At 51.0% G+C, this 20,646-nt stretch overlaps 1 protein-coding gene across 1 annotated transcript; it reads right to left on the bottom strand.

Moving 5' to 3' along the window:
• Positions 1-4,960: 4,960 nt before the first annotated feature.
• ZC3H12A (zinc finger CCCH-type containing 12A) lies at positions 4,961-19,742 on the bottom strand. The gene is made up of 6 exons (XM_081203745.1): positions 19,586-19,742; positions 18,365-18,925; positions 9,217-9,356; positions 8,049-8,283; positions 7,428-7,534; positions 4,961-7,273 (listed from the first exon to the last, which is right to left on the bottom strand). Exons 2-6 carry the CDS (start codon positions 18,910-18,912, stop codon positions 6,306-6,308), a joined length of 1,998 nt encoding a protein of 665 aa, XP_081059871.1. The 5' UTR covers positions 18,913-18,925; positions 19,586-19,742; the 3' UTR covers positions 4,961-6,305.
• Positions 19,743-20,646: the final 904 nt, after the last annotated feature.

Here is a 20,646-nt window from a genome sequence, read left to right as displayed (position 1 = left end):
GCTGCTGCATCAAGCCAGATGTAGCATGTAGCCCAGGATTCTCACCACAATCTGTCTCCACCAGTAACTATTTCCCCATCTGCAAAATGGGAACAACGGCACTCAGAGTTGTTTAGAGGTCAACCAAGGTAAGGACTACAAAGCACCCTTGGTGTCTCCCAGATCACCAGCCCTGTATCGTAGGAACCCAACTAAGCTGGACAACCTTTGCCTATTTACGATTATGCTTCCTGTTGGGCTTGGAGATCAGCAGTGCGCAGCCCCTGTCCCCACGGCCAGAGGAAACTCTTTCCTTGTTGATCTATAATCACGGTGGGGTGGGAGGGGAGTGGGGAGATAGGGAAGGAGGGGATTCCCCTTCCACCTTGGCTCAGACTGGGTGAGGCTGCTCTGTCTTCCTGGTCTCTACAGGGAGCTGTATCTGGAAAGGCAGAGAGAGGTGAGCAGAAGATAAGGCTGCAGATGGAAGGAGCTATTGCCCCATGGACAGGTGTGACGGCAGAATTTTTAAATGCTGCAGTTCCTCCTCTGTTGCCTTCAATGTGACAACCCTTACACAGTGAAGGGTAGAGCATCTGTCTTGCGTGCAGAAGGTCCCAGGTTCAATCCTTAGGGAGGCCTGGGAATGTCTCCCTCCTGAAGCCCTGTAAAGCAGCTGCCAGTTAGTGTAGACAATACTGAGCTACATGGGCCAATGGTCTGACTTAGTATAAGGCAGCTTCTTAGGGAGCCTGGAAGCCATCAGAGTCACTCATGTCTACTTGGCTGCTGCCCTCCTTGAAGCTCCAGGGAGCAGATCAATGGCTGTCCATACAGCTGGACCTGTGGAGCTGACTGACCGAGTGTGGCATGTAAATAATAATAATAATAATATTTATATACCACCTTCATCTCCAAAGGATTTCAAGGTGGTGTACATGGTTCTCCTCCCCATTTCATCCTCACAACAACCCTGTGAGTAGATTCGGCTAAGAGATGAGGACTGGCCCATGGTCCCCCAGTGAGCTTCATAGCCGAGTGGAGATTCGAACTCTGGTCTCCCAGGTCATAGACTGACACCCTATCACACCACACTGGCTCCTAAAGTGGTTAGTGTGTTGCACTAGAACCGGGGAAACCAGGGTTCACATCCCTTCCCCACCCTCAGCCATGAAGCTCTCTGGGTGACCTGGGGCCTGCTGCTGCCTCTTAGTCTAGCCTACCTCACAGGGTTGTTGTGCTCATTATATGAGGGGGGGGGGAACCATGTACACCACCTTGAGCTCCTTGGAGGAAAGGGGTGGTACAAAAGTGCAACCAATAAATTAAACAAATGCATTTCATAGCAGTTACATAAACTCCGGCTGAAATGGGTGTGGGGTTTTCCCCACAATGGGTAGCCCGAGAGAGACCCAAATCGCAGGTATTTGCAAGCCCTTTTCTTCTTCTGCCTTCCCACTGAGCTGCTCCAAGCCAAGAGGCTGAGTGATGGGCTGAGCTCCCTGCCTCACGTCTCCACAGACACAATCTGAAACCAGTCCCAACAAGCCCTGCCCTGCTGCTCACCCACGCAGCAAGAGCAACAGCACAGAGGCTCCAGGAAGTTGCTTCGAAGTCAGGTGATTTCTGGGGCTGGGAAAACCCCTCACAGTGCAACTGGCTGGGTTCAAGGGAAAGTTCAGCACTGCCAAAGGAGAAGGCCCGAGAGGCCTCTGGGAGGGTGGGAGCCACCAGACAGGCCTGAGGGTGGGGTGGGGGAAGCCAGGAGGAGAGGGAGGCAGCCTTCCCCACCCCTTGTAGTCTCAGGCAGGATCTGCTGATGGAAAGAGCCTTGCTCATTGCCTCTGCACCCACCCAGCCAGCCTAGGCCCAGGGGAGGGGAGAAGGGAGATTCTACATCAGGGGTCAGTAAGCTTTTTCAGCAGGGGGCCAGTCCACTGTCCCTCAGACCTTGTGGGGGACTGGACTATGTTTTTTTTTTGGGGGGGGGGATGAACAAATTCCTATGCCCCGCAAATAACCCAGAGATGCATTTTAAATAAAAGGACACATTCTACTCATGTAAAAACACGCTGATTCCCAGACCGTCCGCAGGCTGGATTTAGAAGGCAATTGGGCCAGATCCGGCCCTTAGTTTGCCTACCCATGTTCTACCTCCATAAAGAGTAGCAGGAATCTCTCCCCTACCCCAACCGGTCCCAACATGGCATGTTAGCTAGCCTTGCATTGCAGAACACCTGCTTGGCCTGCAACAGTTTCCAACCCCTGGGATCGCAGGTTTCAGGTCTAGGAAAGTACTCCCTGCAGAGCAGACTCCCCTAGCCTGGCAGCCTCCAGGTGTTTTGAACCACAACTCCCATCAGTTGTGGTCCTAAGAGCATAAGAGGAGCCTGCTAGATCAGGCCAGTGGCCCATGCGGCCCAGAATCCTGTTCTCGCAGTGGCCAACCGGATGCCTGTGGGAAAGCTGCAAGCAGGATTCGAACACAAGAGTCCTCTCCCCTTCTATGGTTTCCAGCAACTTGCAATCCTCTTTTAAAGTGGCCATCTCTGCCCCCTGTGGGAGTGAGTTCCACATAGTATAACTGTGAGCTGCAAGAAGATTTTCTTTTGTCTGTCCTTAATCTTCCAGCATTCAGCTTCGGTGGATGTCCATGAGTTATAGGAAGGGGGAGAAATGTCTTTATATACTTTCTTCATATCATGCATAATTTTATAAACTTATGTCACCTCCTACTGTGAGAGTAGATGGGCCAGTGGTTGGGCTTGAGCTGGTGGCTAAGGAATTAAATGCAGAGTCTTTACCTCAAATGCTTCGGACAGGTAGGCGGGAGTCCTGAAAGCCTCTGGCTGAACCTCTGACAGGCCTTGGGTGGAGGTGTGCTTGCAGTTTTAGTTTAGCTGAAGTTCCTCTGAAGTCACAGGAAAGCCCAGTGCCACACCCCCCCCCCGAGACTGAACAAAACTGGGCACATCCCATGATGAGGAAAGTCCAACGTTCAAAGCTCAGCTCAGCGTACAGAGCACGAAGTGGAGACACAAACAAGGAAACTCCCACCTCAAGACAGAGAGCAGCTTATTTCCTGCCCCCAAAACCACAGTGTGATTTTTTAATTATGTTTTTACCACTAGCAGCAGCAGCAGCAGCAGCAGCAAAAGTACACTGGGAGAGCTGCTTCGTACCAGGGCCAGACTGTTGCTCCATTTAGCTCCAGCATTACCCACTTTTGACTGGCAGGAGTTTCCTGCTATCTCAGGCAAAGTTGGCTCTTCTCTGCCACCCGCTTATGTAATGGGAAGCGCCAGAGATTGGAACCTGGGACAAGCATGCCTGACCACCAGTGCTGTGGCTGTCCCTTGCAGGTTTTCGCCAACCTCTCCTCACAAGACGTCAACAGGCGAAGAGTTTCATCGTGGGTCACCAACATGGCACCCATGGGTTCACACAGCCCCTCAAGAGGCCTTGCCTGCCAACCAGAGTCCCATCCCCAGCACTGAAATTAGGCTTGGAAGCAGTTTCCTATTTCTATTTTTCAGACTTGTGAGGGGGCACTTGGGGGTCCAGCTGGGGAGGGGAATTCTCTCTTCAGCTGAAAACAACCCTCTGCTCTTAGGGCACAACTCACACAGTTTCCCTCTTGGGTTTAAATTATGTTTATTTTTGAAGTAAGGAGGGACAGAAAACATTTGTCCAGATAAAACTTGATTAACCAATTCTGCTCTTTGTAGCTGAGCAGGAGAAGAAGAAGAAGTTTGGATTTGATATCCCCCTTTATCACTCCCCTTAAGGAGTCTCAAAGCTGCTAACGTTCTCCTTTCCCTTCCTCCCCCACAACAAACACTCTGTGGGGTGAGTGAGGCTGAGAGACTTCAGAGAAGTGTGACTGGCCCAAGGTCACCCAGCAGCTGCATGTGGAGGAGCAGGGAAGTGAACCCAGTTCACCAGATTACAAGTCTACCGCTCTTAACCACTACACCACACTGGCATTGGAGGCACACGAGGAGTCCTGGGCACTCAGAAATTTGGTGACGAGCCCAACAGAGGTGGGACCCTTCTCACCATGCGCAGCAGAAACTCAGAAAAGTGGCTTTTGGAGAACTTTGAAGCCATTCAGTTGTTATGTCAGAACCTGAGAAGAGCTTGCCAGGTCAGGCCCATGGCCCATCTGGTCCAGCATCCTGTTCTCCCAGTGGCCAACCAGGTGCCCCAATGGGAAGCTCACAAGCAGGACCCCAGCACAAGAGCCCCCTCTCCTCTCGTGGTTTCCAGCAACTGGGGTTCAGAAACATTGCTGCTTCCAACTGTGGAGGGCAGAGTGTAGCCATCATGGCTAGTAGCCACTGACACTCTTACATGAATTTGCCCATTCCTCTTTCAAAGCCATCCAAGTTGGCAGCCCTCAGTGCCTCCAGTGGGAGTGAGTTCCATGGTTTAAGTTGGAGAGGCAGGGCTCCATTTCATGACTTGAGAGCTGCTGCTAGAGTTTGGGGTGGAAATGGAGAGAATGTCTTTCTTAGAATCTTGCAGCAAACACACACACACTGGCCTCACAGGGGCTTCATGGGCCACGCCTGCAATGATGCAGGAGTCCAGGATTTCTCAGCCACACCCTCCCCTCTTCCATGACAGAGGAAACAAGCCCTAGGGGCAGCATTGGCATGTCAGGAGAGGTGCCACAGAAACGGCCTCTCACCCTCCTCCTTCTACCTGAAGGCACCTTGCTTCGGCAGCAGTGGGTTCCAACCACTGACAGCCAGTGTGGTGTAGTGGTTAGAGTGCTGGACCAGGACCTGGGAGACCGGGGTTCAAATCCCCTCTTGGCAATGAAGCTCACTGGGTAAACGTCCACCAGCCACTGCCTTTCAAGTTCAGAGGGTTGCTGTGAGTATAAAATGGGAGGAGAATCACGTATGTCACCTTCAGCCCCTTGGGAGGAAAAGTGGGATCTACAATTGCAACAAATAAATTAAGGGGACGAGAGTGATGTGAACAACCAGGGCCTTTTATTTGTGCATCACAATCGGTTGTTATTGCTTCAGAGAGAGAGAGAGAGAGAGAGAGAGAGAGAGAGAGAGAGAGAGAGAAGAAGAAGAAGAAGAAGGAGGAGGAGGAAGAAGAGGAAGAGGAAGAGAAAGAGAAAGAGAAAGAGAAAGAAGAAAGATCACAAGACATTCCAAAGTGTTTTTACTGTTCCATGCACTTTAAAACAGCCCACTCCTAATTATGGGACAGCGACCTCAGAAGGAAGGAAAACCAGCATCATCCAGGAATCCCATCCCATTAAAAACCAAACTCTCACGTAATTTACAAAATGTGCAAAGTTATAAGATTACAAACAATAGTTAAAAAGCATTTTGCTTACTAACATGAAACACCACTGTTCTGTGATGTATCATAATATAACCAGGCATACGGGGTTTTCTGGGTCCAGGTGGCTCTTGCAGCACACGGTGCTAGCCTGGCTGACCCATCCCTTTGGCACGTGGGAGAAGGAAGGAGCAGGTCACAGCAATCCCTTCCCCCCAGAAAAACCCACTCATGGGGCAGGGGGTCTTGTGCTCTGCTCTCTCCCTTCTGCCAGTTGCCACCTGGGATGGCTTCAGCGTCAACCACTAGAAGGACCACATGGAAGAATACATAACGTATACAGAGGGATACAATATGCATCAACAGATCAACTGCTCCTGTCCTGCAAGTGAATCACACACTTTATTTTTTAAAAAATATATAAGCAGGAACCAGGAGCAATTGCTATATATTCATTACCGAAAGTATCTATAACCGTTAATATCGGACTTGCCAGTCACCAAGACTGAGCCGCTAGAGGAGTAGCGAGCACTGAACTCTCCACCCCATATCGAGAGATGCCTCCTCCTACAGTTCTGGAGGTCAGGGGAGTGTGGGTGCCCTTTGAAAGCTGGGAGAAGGCAGGAGGGCAGTCAGAGCACAGGCAGTGCTCTCACGGCTTCCAGTTGTCAGAAGTTTTTTGTTTTTTTTAAAATCACAGCAAAGTTATGGGAGAGCCTGTGATCCCCTTTTGCCAACTTCACCCTTGCCCGGATGTGCCATTGCTCTTATGGGAAGAACAAGCCTTGCCTCTGAACAAACACTTGAAGGGGAGGGGAAAAGTTGTCCCTCCCCATCCTAATTACTCACTGGCCCGTTTAGGCCTCAAAGCTTCAGCTGGTATTTGGGAAGGACCTTCCCAGGGGAATCGCCAAATTATAAAAGTCGGAAGGGACTCTATGGGTCATCTAGTCCAAACCCCTGCAATACAAGAAGAGGACTTCCTCCCTCCAGGGCCCAACCATTGCTTTCCCTCCACCTCACACCCCGGGGTTTTGGGACTTGTAAGTGAGGATTTCGGCGGCAAGCTTCTGGGGGTCGAGAAGCTGCGGGAAGCGGCTCATGACCGCGTCCACCAGGTGAGGGTGGAAGATCCCACACAGGCGGGTGTGCACGTTGGCACGCTCCTTGGCAAAGTGGTCTGTTGCGGCCCACTGGCAGGAGGCCTTGTCGTAGGGCAGCTGGTGGCCCCTCAGCCCCTCCCTGGGGGCTGTTGGCTGGTAGGGCTCAGACCAGTACTTGGGCCCCAGAGAAGCCCTCGAGTCAGCAGGCAGGCCGTATCCGGGCAGGGAGGGAGGGAGGGCCCTAGCAGAGGAGGAAGGCACCTCTGGGTTGTAGGGCAAGAAGCCAGTGCCTGAGCCCGCAACAGACTTGTGGTAGCCCTGGGGCTGGTAGTAGTTGTAGCTATTTGACTCAGGGCCCAGAGGGTGCGGGTAGGTGGGCCTCTGCCCCCTGCAGTGGTGGGGGTGAGAGCTATGGCTGCCCGGGGGGCTGGGCCACATCTCGGACAGCTGGCTCTCCAGGGAGCCAATGCCAGAGTCAAACTGCTCCTGAGACACGTAGGAGAGGGAGTCCATGTGGGGAGAGGCAGGAGGTGGCGGCTGGTACCACTCTGGAGGCCGGTAGGTGCCACCGCCGCTGCTCTTATGAGGGGCCCCTTTGAGCAGGAGGTGTGTGGGGCCTTCCCCGTGCTTGGCTTTGTGGGTGGAGCTTTTCTTGTCCACGGAAGCCTTCTGAAAGGGGGTCTTCTCACTCTCGGGGGGCAGGGAGCCCAAGGCTTCCACCTGGGAGGGCCGCCGGCTCCCCCTCTCCTCCTTGGAAGTTGGCACGCCCCTGGTCGGAGAGAGCCTGGCGTTGGCGCGGAGCTCATCGGCCACGGAGCGCTGCAGCTGGTTGAGGCGCTCCGGGTGGTAGAACTTGCACTTGACGCCATAGGTGCATTTCTTCCCTGGAAAGGGAAGGGAAAGGGGGTTGAATGTGGGGCAGAAATACCGCAGGAAAAATGGAAAACCCTCCAGGCCCAGAGAGAGAAAGAAAGAAAGAAAGGGAGAGAGTTTGGTGCCAGGGGTGGGTGAATGGAGAGTGGAAGAAAACAGTCTTACCGTAAGGGCACTGCTGCTTCTTGTGCTCAGGAACCACCGGCTTCTTCCTCAGAAAGTTGTCCAGGCTGGGTCCATGACGCCCAAGTGGATCATCAGGAAGCATGAACCTGGAGGCAGGCAGCACACACCTTGGTCAAGAGCAGCCGTTCCCAGAGGCCATGATTCTCCCCCTCCCACCACAGCCAGCGACAGACAGAAAACCCAAATGGCCCCTGAAAAGAAAAAAAGGGTTGTAGTTCCAACTTCTTTGGGGAGGTGTTTCCCCTGCCCCCCGGCTTGTGCCCAGGAGTAATCACTGAGAAAGCCCAGCTCCTTGCCATGCCCACCCAAACCTTTTGCATGGATGGGGCAGTGTATTTTGGTTCTGCTGTCCCTGGAGATGAATAGGGCACTGAAGTCCTACTCCTGGCCACCACCACACCTTCTGACCCAATTCTCCACTGACCAAGTCTAGCTTCCAAGGCCCCACCAGGCATGCTGCTGTCCTCGCCTCAAATAAAGCTTATCTTGGCAGCCATGTAGGCTGGACACTCCAGAGAGTTCCTCATCTCTTCTCTCCCATTCTGTGTCCAGCCACATTCTCCCCCCAGTCCAATTTCCTTGAGCGCTCAAGAGACCTACTTGTCATTGACGAATGAGTACATCAGCAGACGCTTCTCGATGAACTTCTTCCACTCGGGCCGCTCCGCCTGCAGATCTCGGTAGACGTCGTTGGAGACCACGATGCCGTCCGACTCGTAGGCCAGCTTCACGATGAAACGGTCGTCGTAGCAGACCACCCGCTTGCCCCCCACGCGCCGGGAAGGCGTGAAGACAAGGATCCTCTTCTCCTCAAGCTCGCGGAGGATGTGCTGGTCTGCAACAGGACACACCAAGGTCACCCTCTGCCAAGACAGCTCTTGGAAGGGCCAGGCATTTGCGGAACAATTTGTGATCAAGCCAAGCTGGCAGGAAGCTGGGGGAGGCCAACTCTCGAGAGCTGGAAACTGACAGACGCAGCCTGACCTAGGTAACACTGCTTGCTGCTCACACTCCCAAGCAGTTTTGTTCCATCCCTACCCAAATTACAGCTTTCCCTCTTTCTCTCTCACTCAGATGCCACATCACGCCCTACAGATTTGTCTGATTTGAACCCTCCTCTTGGGACATGCAATGCGGGTGTGTGTGGAGGGAACCCAAATTAAAGCAAGTCTTAGAGATGAAATGTCCAGAGTCACGAACCTTTAACGTAGGAACATATGGTGAGCCTGCTGGATCAGGCCAATGGCCTATCTAGCCTGGCATCCTGTTCTCACAGTGGCCAACCAGAAGCCCCAACAGGAAGCTCACAAGCAGGACTGGAGCACAAGAGCCCTCACAGGAGGTTGGGAGAACAAGTTCCATAGTTTAATGATGTTCTGTCTGGAAGACTTTCTTTTCTTTTACCTTTCCTGAATCTTTGCCATTAGAACTTGCCGTAGCAAGGAAAGCTGATAGCGCTTCGGGAAAATGTTCAGAGTGGGATTCTGGAGTGTTTCTGGAGGGGGAGTTCTGACCTTGGTGCATCTCGACATCCTTCTGGTCAGGTAGAGGCAATTCAGGGCAACCCAAGAGGCAACCGGGGTGACTATTTGGGTGGGACAGCCAAGCCCCAATTTCAAAGTATGTGGGGTGGAGGGTGGGCAAGGCAGAGGAGTCAGCCCTGATCTATCCCATCCAGTGCATTCAGTCATCAGCTCAATGTCAAATGAAAACAGACACTCCCCTTGCTATCACCCTACTTAACTGTGTCCATGTGCTCAACGCATACCTGTGATTGGGACGTCAGGCCTCGGCTGCTCCTTCCTCCAGGATGGCACAAAGACAGTGATGTCTGTGTGTCCTCGGTCAAGGAACCACTTCACCGCCAGAAAGATGCCCTGGCAGGAGAAGACATCTTTGTCCCCGTGGCTGCAAAGATACAAAGATTGACAGGTTCAATGTTCAGGTTCCCACGTGACCTGTGTGTCATGAAGGCAGAAGAAACCTCAGAGGAGATCCACTGGGCAAACTCTGTGCCCTGCTATTATTTGAAGCCAAAACTCACAAGGAGATGCTGAACACCCATGACCTTCCCCCTGCCGCCGCCGTCCTTCCCCACACCACTGGGATGCCTCTTGTCCTCATTATTGGAGCGAATATTCCTTAAGTTAAATGTTGAATTCAGCCCTGCCACCCAGTCCAGCAACCCCTAAGAAGAGCTAGCAGGATCAGGTCAAATGCTCATCTAGGCCAGTATCCTGTTCTCACAGTGGCCGGCCAGATGCCTGCGGAAAACCCGCTAAAGGACCCAGGTGCAAGAGCCCTCTCCCTTCCTGTGGTTTCCAACAACTGGGATTCATTGCTGCTTCTGAAGGCAGAACATAGCCATCATGGTTAGTGGCCCTCTATAGCCCTCTCTCCCATCATGGTTTATAAATGATACAGATACACAAAACAATGCGAAACAAAAATAAATAAATCTTATTCTTTTGAAAAACAGCTCCTCTGAAAATATGTTTTTATGTGTGTCGGGTGGGGGTGGGGTGGGGTTGGGGGAATCACAAGAAAAGTCTACTGGATCAGCTAATGGCGCAAGTAGTCCAGCATCCTCTTCTCGCACTGGCCAACCAGATACCCATCATGGGAAACTTGGAAGCAGGATTCAAGCATGAGAGCACCGTCCCCTCCTGTGGTTTCTAGCAGCTGGTATTCAGAAGCATTGCTGCCCTCTTGACTGTGGGGGCAGAACATAGCTATCCCGACTAGCAGGCATTAACAGCCCGCTTTTTGGAGTGGAAGAGGTCTGTTAAAGCACTTTTGCCTCCAGGCTGGACATTGCGAGCCCTGGATCTCATCCTCAGCGTGCCCTTCACTGCCTGCTCTGCCCTTTTGCCATTTGCACCAGCCTCCCCCCTCCCAATCCCTTTTGTTCTCTTCCTGCTCAAATTAGCTCTCTGGAAACGGTCTCAGGGTTAATGTACAACATCATCGCTGATAAGTTGAGGTATGCAGTGGATACGGACTGAGCTGCTGCAGGAACTAGTCTGGGCAACACAGGGCAGTCTTTTCTCGCCAACTAAGTACCTTTTCCAAGAGGAAGTGGAAAAGGGGAGTTGGGAGAGGAATCTGTCCTTCCCAACGCCAATCTTTCCAGCTGGGGGCTCAAGGACATGCACATCGACATAGTGCAAAGTTTTCTAACTGCACCTAAAGCAAGGAAAGCGGCTTTGAATGCCAGGAGCGCTCAATCCCTCCCAAACTAGTAAACGGGGTCTCCCCTTCGGCATGCACAGAGCACAGACTCTTCCCTGTGGAGTCACTGCATCTGGCAAACCTCTTCCCCGCCCACAACTCTGACATGGAGGGGGCAGAACTTCCAGATCCCAGCCTCTCCCACAAGAAGCAGCCAGGTCAGATGCTCTTCTCTGGGCAACAGTCCAGCGCCACCAGCTTACGTTCCCTGGGCAGTTTCATCAGAGGGTGAAATCCACTTCCTGTCCAAGGCCTTTGTGCAATTAGCACGTGTGCCAAGCAGGAAGGAAAAAAAGGACCCAGCAGCAGTGAAGCTGAGAAATGCTCCCCCATAATGCAAGTAATATTTGCACAGGCTGAATATGCTAATTCCTTCTGGCAGAAAGAAATGTTCCCATAGCTTTTTGATCACCCACACCCCAAAAGATTTAAATTAGGGGTCGGGTGGGGATGATCATAGGATGACAGGTTTGGAAGGGACCCCGAGGGTCATCTTGTCTGACCCCTTGCAACGTAGAAATAATCACAGCTAAAGAAATCCTTGACAGAATTCCTGATGCGAAGAAAATATGACTTTCTACTAAGAGAGTGCCTTATATTTTAATGGGGCGCTGATGTCTTTCCCACCCAGAGCTTCCTGTTATGATCATGGTGTCTAGAAGCTGGCCTTTCCAAAGCAAGAGAGAAACAGGAGGCACCTCAGGAAGCCACACCTGCCCTGGGTGCCCCTGCTGGTTCCAAGGTCTCCGTAGCCACAGGGCAGGCAGGATGCTCTCTTGGCTTCAGGGCCCCTTTTCCAAAAGGGCTCAAGGAAGGACCGGCAGCGCTTGTTTATCAGCTGGCTTCCTTCCTGCAGGTTCTCTGGGGAGTTCGCGAAATGGAGCTTCAGACACAATGATGTAATGATAGAATGCAATGTAACATCTATAACAATTTCTAAGCCTGAAGGGCCTCCAAGCCTGGGAGAATGACGTCTGGCAACAAAAAGACCCCCTCCAAACACCAGGCAGGTCTCTTTGGGAAACATGTTCTATAGCCAAGGGGCCACAACTGAAAAGCTCCCTCAGAGCATCAGATGAGGTCCTTAGCACTGAAATCAAGACCTGCCCAATGAACAGGTGGATCCTTTTTCTACAGCTAGGTAAAGCCCATCAGCCCTTGGAAGGAGCCCAACTAATCCAGACACCAACCCCATATCATGCAAGCGGTCAATTGAAATAATTGCTTTCAAAAAACCAGTTCATTTCCTTCCCTTTCTTGCCATGCAATGACAATTCTGCTTGCAGAGAGACCAGCGCCTGCCTGTGACCAAGTCACCTGTCCCCTTATCTCAGAAAATTTATTTATTTATTGCGTTTATATCCTCATTTGTAGGATGCTCTCCCCAGGGAGGTTTGGCTGGTTCATTACACACCTTTAGGCACCGGGCAAAAATGTTGCTCTTTAACCAGGCCTTTGGCTGATTGACATCCAATGCCCTTTTAAAATGTGTGTGTGTGTGTGGGGGGGGGGGGTTATTTGGTTGTTTTTGTTTTTATTTCTATAATGTATTTGGTGGTTTTATTTGTGATTTTATGTTGTAACTGCCCTGAAACATGTGGGTATAGGGTGGTATATAAATTTAATAAATAATAAAATAAATAATAATAATAACATACTTTTTTCTCCAAGGAGCTCAAGGTGACATGTACATTGTCCTCCCCTCCTCACTTAATCCCCACAACAATTCTCTGAGGTAGGTGAGGCTGAGAGGAAGTGACTGGCCCAAGGCCACCTGGTGAGCTTCATGGCTGAGTGGGGATTCAAACTCTGGTCTCCCAAGTCCTAGTCCAACACACTAATCACTACACCACACTGTAACACACTAACACACTACACACCACAGTGGTGCGATTACTCAGCCATGCTTCCGAATTGGGTGCCTAGCCCATCTTCACTATATGATGCTCACATCTCTGTTATTCCCCAGCCTATTAAAGACCACATTAGCTGTGCATATTATAGGCCAATCTCCTTAATGAATGTAGATGCCAAGGTATTAACAGAAATCCTTGCTAACAGATTTTAGGCTGTTTGTATAGCTAGATCAGGCGGACTTTATTTGCCAAAGGCAGGGAACAGATGATTTAAGCTGGTAGCAAATCTTTGTTTCTTTTTAAAAAAAGAACTGATGGGCTGCAACTATTTTTCCTGATGCTGGAAAAGTGTTTGATAAAATACATTGGTAGTTTATTTCTGTAACTTTGAAAAAAATGTGCGTTTCCACAAGAATTTATGAATTGGGAGTAGAATCTTACACCTCTCTCTCCCCAGGTGGACTCAACAAACAGAATTCATCTCAGTGAGTTTGGTATAGAGAGGGCTACAAGACAGGGCTAATCTAATTCACCTGTTATATTCATGGTTAGTGCCATTAGGGTGTGCAATTTGCCAGAACAGGGAAGACACTCCTGGTTTGGTGCATGAAAAAACTGGAATTTAAAGCAGCTATGTATGCAGATGACTGATTATTACAGTATTTATTATTAGCAGACTCCAATAGTCTATATAGACTAATAAAATCTATTAATTGTTGCCTAATTTCTGCCTATACAATGAATTATTTAAAATCCAAATTCATGCCACTATTAAGTTATCTGGTTTATGTGACTAACTGGCAATTTTGTTGGTACCCAGAGGTAACATATTTCAGTATTTTGGATCCTACAGATATTTCTCAATTAATTAAACTGAATTTAAACAGACTGATGACAGAGATATCTCTTGATTTCGAAAGATGGGCTTAGACTTAGTATTTGGGATAAGGTTAATATGCTTGAATTGAATATTTTGCCACAGATAATTCATGTGCTTTGTAGTATTCTTTAGATATTCCCCAAGTGTATTCACACGGGTTTAATGTGGCATTTTGGGAAGTTTATTTGAGGGGGACCTCTCAATTTCATTCTCACTTAAAAAGATGAAGCTGTCAATATTGGAAGGAGGAGTTAATTTTCCACATCCTACTTTACATCATAAGACAAACCTTTTAGCTTATGCAAATGGTTGGCAAATCTCTTTTTCTGCAAATACCACGCCGCCCCCCCCCCCATGGGTAGTTTTGGAGATGACCTACTTGGCACCCCTGTATGGATAGATGATGCTTGGACATGGAGCTATAAAGCTTGGACTGTGCCTGTAAAACACAGACGAAAGGTAAGTGTGGATAATCCCTCAGTGCAAGGTGCTCTAATGCAGGCACAGGCAAAATCGGCCCTCCAGATGTTTTGGGACTACAACTCCCATGATCCCTAGCTAACAGGACCAGTGGTCAGGGATGATGGGAATTGTAGTCCCAAAACATCTGGACGGCTGAGTTTGCCTATGCCTGCTCTAATGGTAGAGGAGGAAAAGCAACATTAAGAACATAAGCAGAGCCTGGTGGACCAGGCCAATGTTCTATCTACTCCAGCATCCTGTTCTCACAGTGGCCAAACAGGTGCCCCAAAGGGAAACCTGCAAGCAGGATTCAATCACAAGAGCACTTTCCCTTCCTGCAGTGTCCAGCAACTGGGATTCAGAAGCACTGCGGAGTCCAGCTGTGGCCTCAGCCATCATGGCGAGGAGCCACCAAGAGACCTCTCTCTCTCTCCATGAATTTGTCTAATCCTCTTTCAAAACCACCCAGTTGGATATCACCCTAGAGCGAATGTTTTGAATAATTTCTTTTATGTAACTGACAGACGGAAAATAGAAAGTCCTTTTAATTCCTTCTCCTTCTCTTTCTTTTTCTTTGGTGCCCTCTGCTCTGGGCCATTATTGGGGTCCAAGGATTACACACACACATGAAGGTGGTGGCTGGCTGGTAGAAGAACCATGAGTGAGAGGCAGGGAAGGGAAGATCTCCCAGGGTGAGAGGCAGGCGGTAGAAAGGAAAGCTCCCAGGTGGGAGCTGGGAGGGTCTACCACTTTCTGGGAGCAACAAGAGCTGCCTTTGAGAGAGGACTCTGCATTTTCTTTTCTTTTCTCTTCCTCTGTTTTTGTTTTTAGTTAGATTAGGTTTCTAAAACCTTATTGTATTATGAAATAGCTTTAACAAAATCTTATAAAAATATCCATCCATCTATCTAATCAGGAGAAATGTCAACTTTCCAGGGGCTCCCTCTCACGTCTTCCAAACCCTTTGATAATAAACCTTCCTGAAAGTTGACAGTAGAGAGAAAGAGAGAGTAAATATTAAAATACAGAATAGTATTATGGGAAGCAAATCCCACAAGTCAAAACTGAAACTTTCTTGAGGATCTAAGAGCAACTACCAAACCCTCTTCTCCTTATTGCAGCTGCTGGAGAAAATTTGCATGCTGTTTCCTAGAAGCCTCGTGTGGAACCGCTTGCGAAGGAGCTCAGCAGGCTCATCTGATGTGGCAACAACTGTGAAAAATTCCCTTAGAAGGAAGTGGAGGCCAGTTCTCCTCCACTCACCCCTCTGAGATTTGCATATAGATGCCTTGAGTATTATCCAGGGGAGGGTGAATCAAGAACGAACGAACACAGTTCGTCATTCCACTCTGAACAGGAAGCTGGCTCTGAAACTGCCCTGCTCTTCCTGGGTCCTGGTGGCTGCTTGTTTATATAAAAATAGCAAGGCAAAAAACAAACAAACCTTAGAAACAAAACTAATTAACAGCACACTTGTGTAGGACTTGAATCCCCCTCCACCCTGCTCCTTTAGGAGGGTCTGATGGGCAGGAGGCAGGCAATAAAAACCCTGAAACCTTAACTGTGATCAAGGAGCAAATGAGGGTAGCAACTGCTGCTTGCCCATTTCCACCATAAAAAAATAAATAGGCCCTTGCTGGATCAGGCCAGTGGCCAATCTAGTCCGACAGCAGCTGACCAGATGCCCTAATGGAGAACCAGCAAGCAGGACCCGAGTGCAAGAACCCTCTCCCCTCCTGTGGTTTCCAGCAACTGGGATTCAGAGCCATGGCTGCCTCTAACTGTGGAGAATAGCCATCATGGCTAGCAGCCCTCTCCTCCAGGAATTTGTCTAATTCTCTTTTAAAGCCACCTGGGTTGGTGGCCATCACTTTCTCCTGTGGGAGCGAGTTCCACAGTTTAACTATGCCAAGTTCCTAACACCACCAGTGCCTTGGGGCAAAGGGGGCAGGAGGTATCTGAACACTACAGTAAGGATGCTGTGCAGCTGCCTATTGGGGTGTGGGGGGACGCACACACTATGATCCCAGAATGAATTAAGATGCCATTCTCACCTCCACTACCCTGACCAATGTTAGAACTTCTAACAGGCTCTCAACCTCACTAGGCCAGGTGAGGAAAAGCTCTCTCCCTTTGAAGGGCTGCAGGGATGTCCCTATTCTAGCAGCTAACTCTCAAATCAGCACTGTTTTCCTGGCGACTTCTCCAAATTCAGAGAACATCCAGCATGGACTGTGTACAGTCATACCTCGGGTTGAAGTAGCTTCAGGTTGAGTGTTTTCGGGTTGCGCTCCGCGGTGACCCGGAAGTAACGGAGCGTGTTACTTCCGGGTTTCCCCGTTCGCGCATGCGCAGACGCTCAAAATGACATCACGTGCATATGCGTAAGCGGTGTTGCGTTCTCTTCAGAACGGATCCCGTTCGCATCCAGAGGTACCACTGTATATTCTCTGCTACAAGGGTACTCCAGAATCAATCATACAGAATTTGGCATTCCAGAATCGTGGCTTTCAAAACCAAAGAGCACCAGCTCATAAGTAATCAAGAAAAAGGTTTTCTCTCATTGGCAGGAACATGAGAGTTTGCCATCGCTTAACTTCTTAAATGACTGGCAAGTGTTTAAATCTGTCATCAAGCTACAGCCAGTAACTTGGGAGTTGCTTCCCCAAATTCCACAGTTGAGGGGCGGCACTTTGGGTATCAAGTAAAGGGAATACACTCAGCTTATAGTTTACTCAAAGGGGAACTCCCCTCATTATTCTCATTCTCTGTTTTTCCTGGCCACAGGCAGGCTCCAGGAAGGAGTGCTGGCGCAAATAAAGGTTTTAGGATTCTTTTGCTCAGGGTACCTTCAAGAGAGGGGCTACATCCAGGCCCTCTCTGCAGTGGCCCTGAGGTGCTTCTGGGAAAGGGGCAGGTACATTTTGGGCCCTGGAAACTTATGAATCAGCACAAAGGGTAGTTTTGAGGCGAGTGTTTTATGCTCTCTTAATAACTGGAAGGTTGTAGGCGGGGTGGGTGGGTGGGTTAAAACAAGCAAACTAGCAAGGACAAATCTGCCCCAAGACATGCCCAGAACTCCTGCAGGGGGAAACTGGCCTTCCTACCCCACAGTTGCTGCCTCTTCCACCTGAGAAACACCCCCCTCCACCTGCTGCACCCCTTTGAAACCAAACCAAACCAAATCAAACCAAATCAAATCAAATCAAATCAAATCAAATCACAGCTCTTAGATGAGCAACAAGCACAAGAGAGAAATGATCACTATAGAGCAGGGAACCTGCTTGGTCAGATGCTTCCTTACCAGCATAATTCCGTCATAGAAATCCAGAAATCAGTGTTCCAACTTGTCTGTGAAAGCATGAACAAGCTACCTGTATGCTGCCACCACCTCTTTTAACCCTGGAGTAAAATTAACTTGCCAGGCAGATTCCTGGGCTTGAAACTTAATGTTAAGAAAAGTTAGGTAACTCTCCTCTCAGTGGAAGGGTTGCTGTTTCAGGAGGCTGACATCTTTGCCATCAGTTCCTCTCCACTTCCCATCTGCAGCTGCTTCCGCCCCATCCCTCAGGAGCAGAGACCCCTGGATTGTATCACCCACTGTCAGGGGACAAGATATGATACAATAACCACGCACCACACCACACCAGATCGCCATTGTAATTTTTGCCTGGATTTTATTGTCAAACTGGGTAGACCACCTCAGCTGACAAGAAGGACATAAATATAAGACCACCATATCTACATAGGGCAGGATCTTGCCCTCTGGACAAACCAGGACACACAAACACAGGCCTTTCCCTCACAGCAAGGCAGAGGATCCTGCCCACAGTGAGAGGAACAAAAACATACAAACTTGTAGCACTAGGCCCTCCCCTTGCTTAAGGAGGTGGACGTGTTGGTTCTCAAGCGGCTTATTTCTTGCAAAACAGCAGAGCATGGCTTGCCAGCTGTGCAACACGGGTCCTGAGCAATCTCCCTTGCGCCCAAGGCCTTTCATATGGCTGGAGGCTGGAAGAGGAGCAGGTCAGAACCTCTGCCCGCTCCCACCAGTTCCAAGCGCCACAATAACAACTCTTGCCCCATAACTCCATGGTCAGAAGGAGAGAAAGCCTGCCCCCTTTCCTCAGGCACAGGAAGGAACTTGACAGCGTGAAAAAACCCAACAACCACCCTGCTTTTCAGAGCCATGTGACATCAAGCTCTGTCAACGCCCCACGAGCCAGTCATGAAACCACTACAGAGGGAAAGTACACAGAGATGGAGAGGATAGGCAAAGAACTAGGCCGCTCCCTAGAATATTGACATCTGGGCTTAAAAAGAACAGCCAGGTTGGGCATTTAAGGTGTCACTCTCTGCTTATATGATCATAGAACTGGAAGGGACCCAAAGGGCCATCTAGTCCAACCCCCTGCAAGGCAGGCGCCACAGTCCCAGCAAGCACCTCCCACGTGGGAGGGAACGAGCCACTACAGACAAGGCCCTACCTCATGGCCACGTTGCTCCCGTCAATGACGATGGGGCGCAAGTTCTCTCCGTCCTTTCCCTCCAGAGGTGTGGCACGGGTGGGGCTCTGGTTTGCTGCACCCCCTCGTGGGACCAGCGGTGCCTCGGGGGCATCCTGGGGCGCCTCAGCAGGGTCCCTCTCCCCCGTGGCCATTCCATGCTTGACCAGCTCCCCGAGGACCGTGTTGGTGTCAGCGTTCAGGCCGTGCTTCTGGAGGACAGCCAGGATCTGCTCCGAGGAGTAGCCCAGCTTGCGGAAGAAGTCCACCTTCATCTGCGTTTCGGTGCTGTCCTGCTCCAAGGAGCTCCACGACTCCAGGTCTGCGTCAGACTCCTCTGGGCTTGGGCCCTTCAGGCTCAGGTAGCCACTTTCCTGCATGGAGCTCTCTCCAGGCTCCTCCTGCCCACTGCCACCGAGGCACTTCGCTAAGGGCAGAGGCTCTGGCCAGTGGGCAAAGCCACCCGAAGGGGCGGTGGAAAGGCCGCCTAAGTTCATCCTTTTCTCCTCTGGGCAGAATCTGTTCCTCATTCACATGCCAGAGCTGCAAAGGAAAAGAGAGCAGCTGTTACAGCCAGACTTCAGGAGGGAGTCAGAGGTCCGGGCTGGAGCACTCCTGACTGCTTAGCCACAACTCAAGCGTGGGGTACAGGAGGCTCCATGGGACAGAAACAGGCAGCAGAGCCCCACTAAAGAATCTCTCCCACTTCCCAGTCATGTGCTTTCCCCAACCTCGATCCAGGAGGCACCTTCAGGCAGGGCTGCCCCACCTGGACCCAGGAACTCGCCACTTCCGCCCCGCCTCGGTGACTCTACAAGGATTGAGCGGAGTGGCTGGGATGGGGGTCGCTCCCGATCGCTCCTCGCCCCCAACGGAGACGCGCGGGGGGCAGAGTTCAACTCCTGCTCCGCCTAAGGAAGCCGAGGGCGCGGCCTCGCTCCCCACCCCCTCCGCTGTCACCTGCCGGCGCTCGTGACCTTGACGCAGCCCCGGCCAGACCAGCCGCCGCGGTGATGGGCGCGGGGCAGGAAGCGCCCCGTTTCCACCACCGTGGGGGTGAGGCAGCGCACCGGGGCGCCGCTCTAGGACACCCTTTTAAAGCCGGATCGCCCCTCCAGGACATCCTGGATTTAAGTTGGATTGTCCGCCCCCCCCCAAAACAAAACAAAAGCCAGGCCAGGGGTGGCCAAGCGGGCTCCCTACCCGGCGCTTCGCCCCCGCCGCCGCTTCTTCCCCTCTTTCTCGCTCTCCAGCTCGGCGGGGCCCGCGCGCTCCTCCATGGGGCCGATGCGGGGCCGGCCGTGGCTGGTGTTTTATAGGGCGCCGGGCTGGTGGCAGCCGAGAGGCGAGGCGAGGCGGGGAGGAGCCGGCTGCCGCTTCCTGAACCGCCCTCCTCCCCGGTCCGCCCCGGTCCGCCCCGGCCCCCCGGCTCCGCCTCCAGCTCCTCCGACGGCGCGCAGCTAGGACGCGCGGGGGGACCCATGGGTGCCTGGCAGCGCCGCGCGGAGCTGCCACTGTCGCGGGCGCGACTCGAGCTGGTTCCCGCGGCGGCCGCAGCTCCTGGCTCTGTTGAGAGCGTAGCCCACCTCGCCGGGTTGTTGTGCGGAGGGAGAAGGCCTAGTACGCCTGCCTGAGTCGCAGTGGTCATTTCTTAGGTTGTAAAATTTATACACCACTTGATTGTGAAAGCAAAACAAAATCTCCAAGCTGTTTACCAGGAGAACAAAGCAAGATTACAGTATCAGTAAATGCAACTCTTTAAATTGTTGCTATTCGGATCTAAATCCCATAACAACTTGGGACCAGTTTGCCTGCGAGATCACCCTGCCCCACATGTGCCCACTCGACTGCTTCAGTTTGACGCTGTTAAAGATGCCACATAATTCCTGTTCGACATTTGTAAGATATCAATCTCTTAGTGTGATGGCAGGCACCTACACTTAGGAACTCCCTGCCTGTTGAAAGCAGCATAATTATCATACACTTTATACACTTACTTGCCTTTTCTCTAAAAAAGGCACAAATGCTGTAGCCTTTCCACAGGGGAATTGCTCCAACCCCTCCAGACTATACAGTTGTGCCTGTTTTGCTGGTGTTGCATGTGCAATACATAGCATTTCAGAGAAAGCAACCCTGGGCGTACTAACTACATCATCATAACCACCTGATTGTGTGTATCTTTCCCAGCTGACCCAAGAGAAGGCAGCATCGCATAGTGATTAGAATACTGGACTAGGACTTGGGAAAGACCAGAGTTTGAATAC

Source organism: Podarcis bocagei (assembly GCF_964188305.1).
Source record: "Podarcis bocagei genome assembly, chromosome: 7".
In the NCBI taxonomy this organism is placed as follows: domain Eukaryota; kingdom Metazoa; phylum Chordata; class Lepidosauria; order Squamata; family Lacertidae; genus Podarcis; species Podarcis bocagei.
Note: the sequence above shows the minus strand (reverse complement) of the source record. Positions and strands in the feature narration are given on the sequence as shown.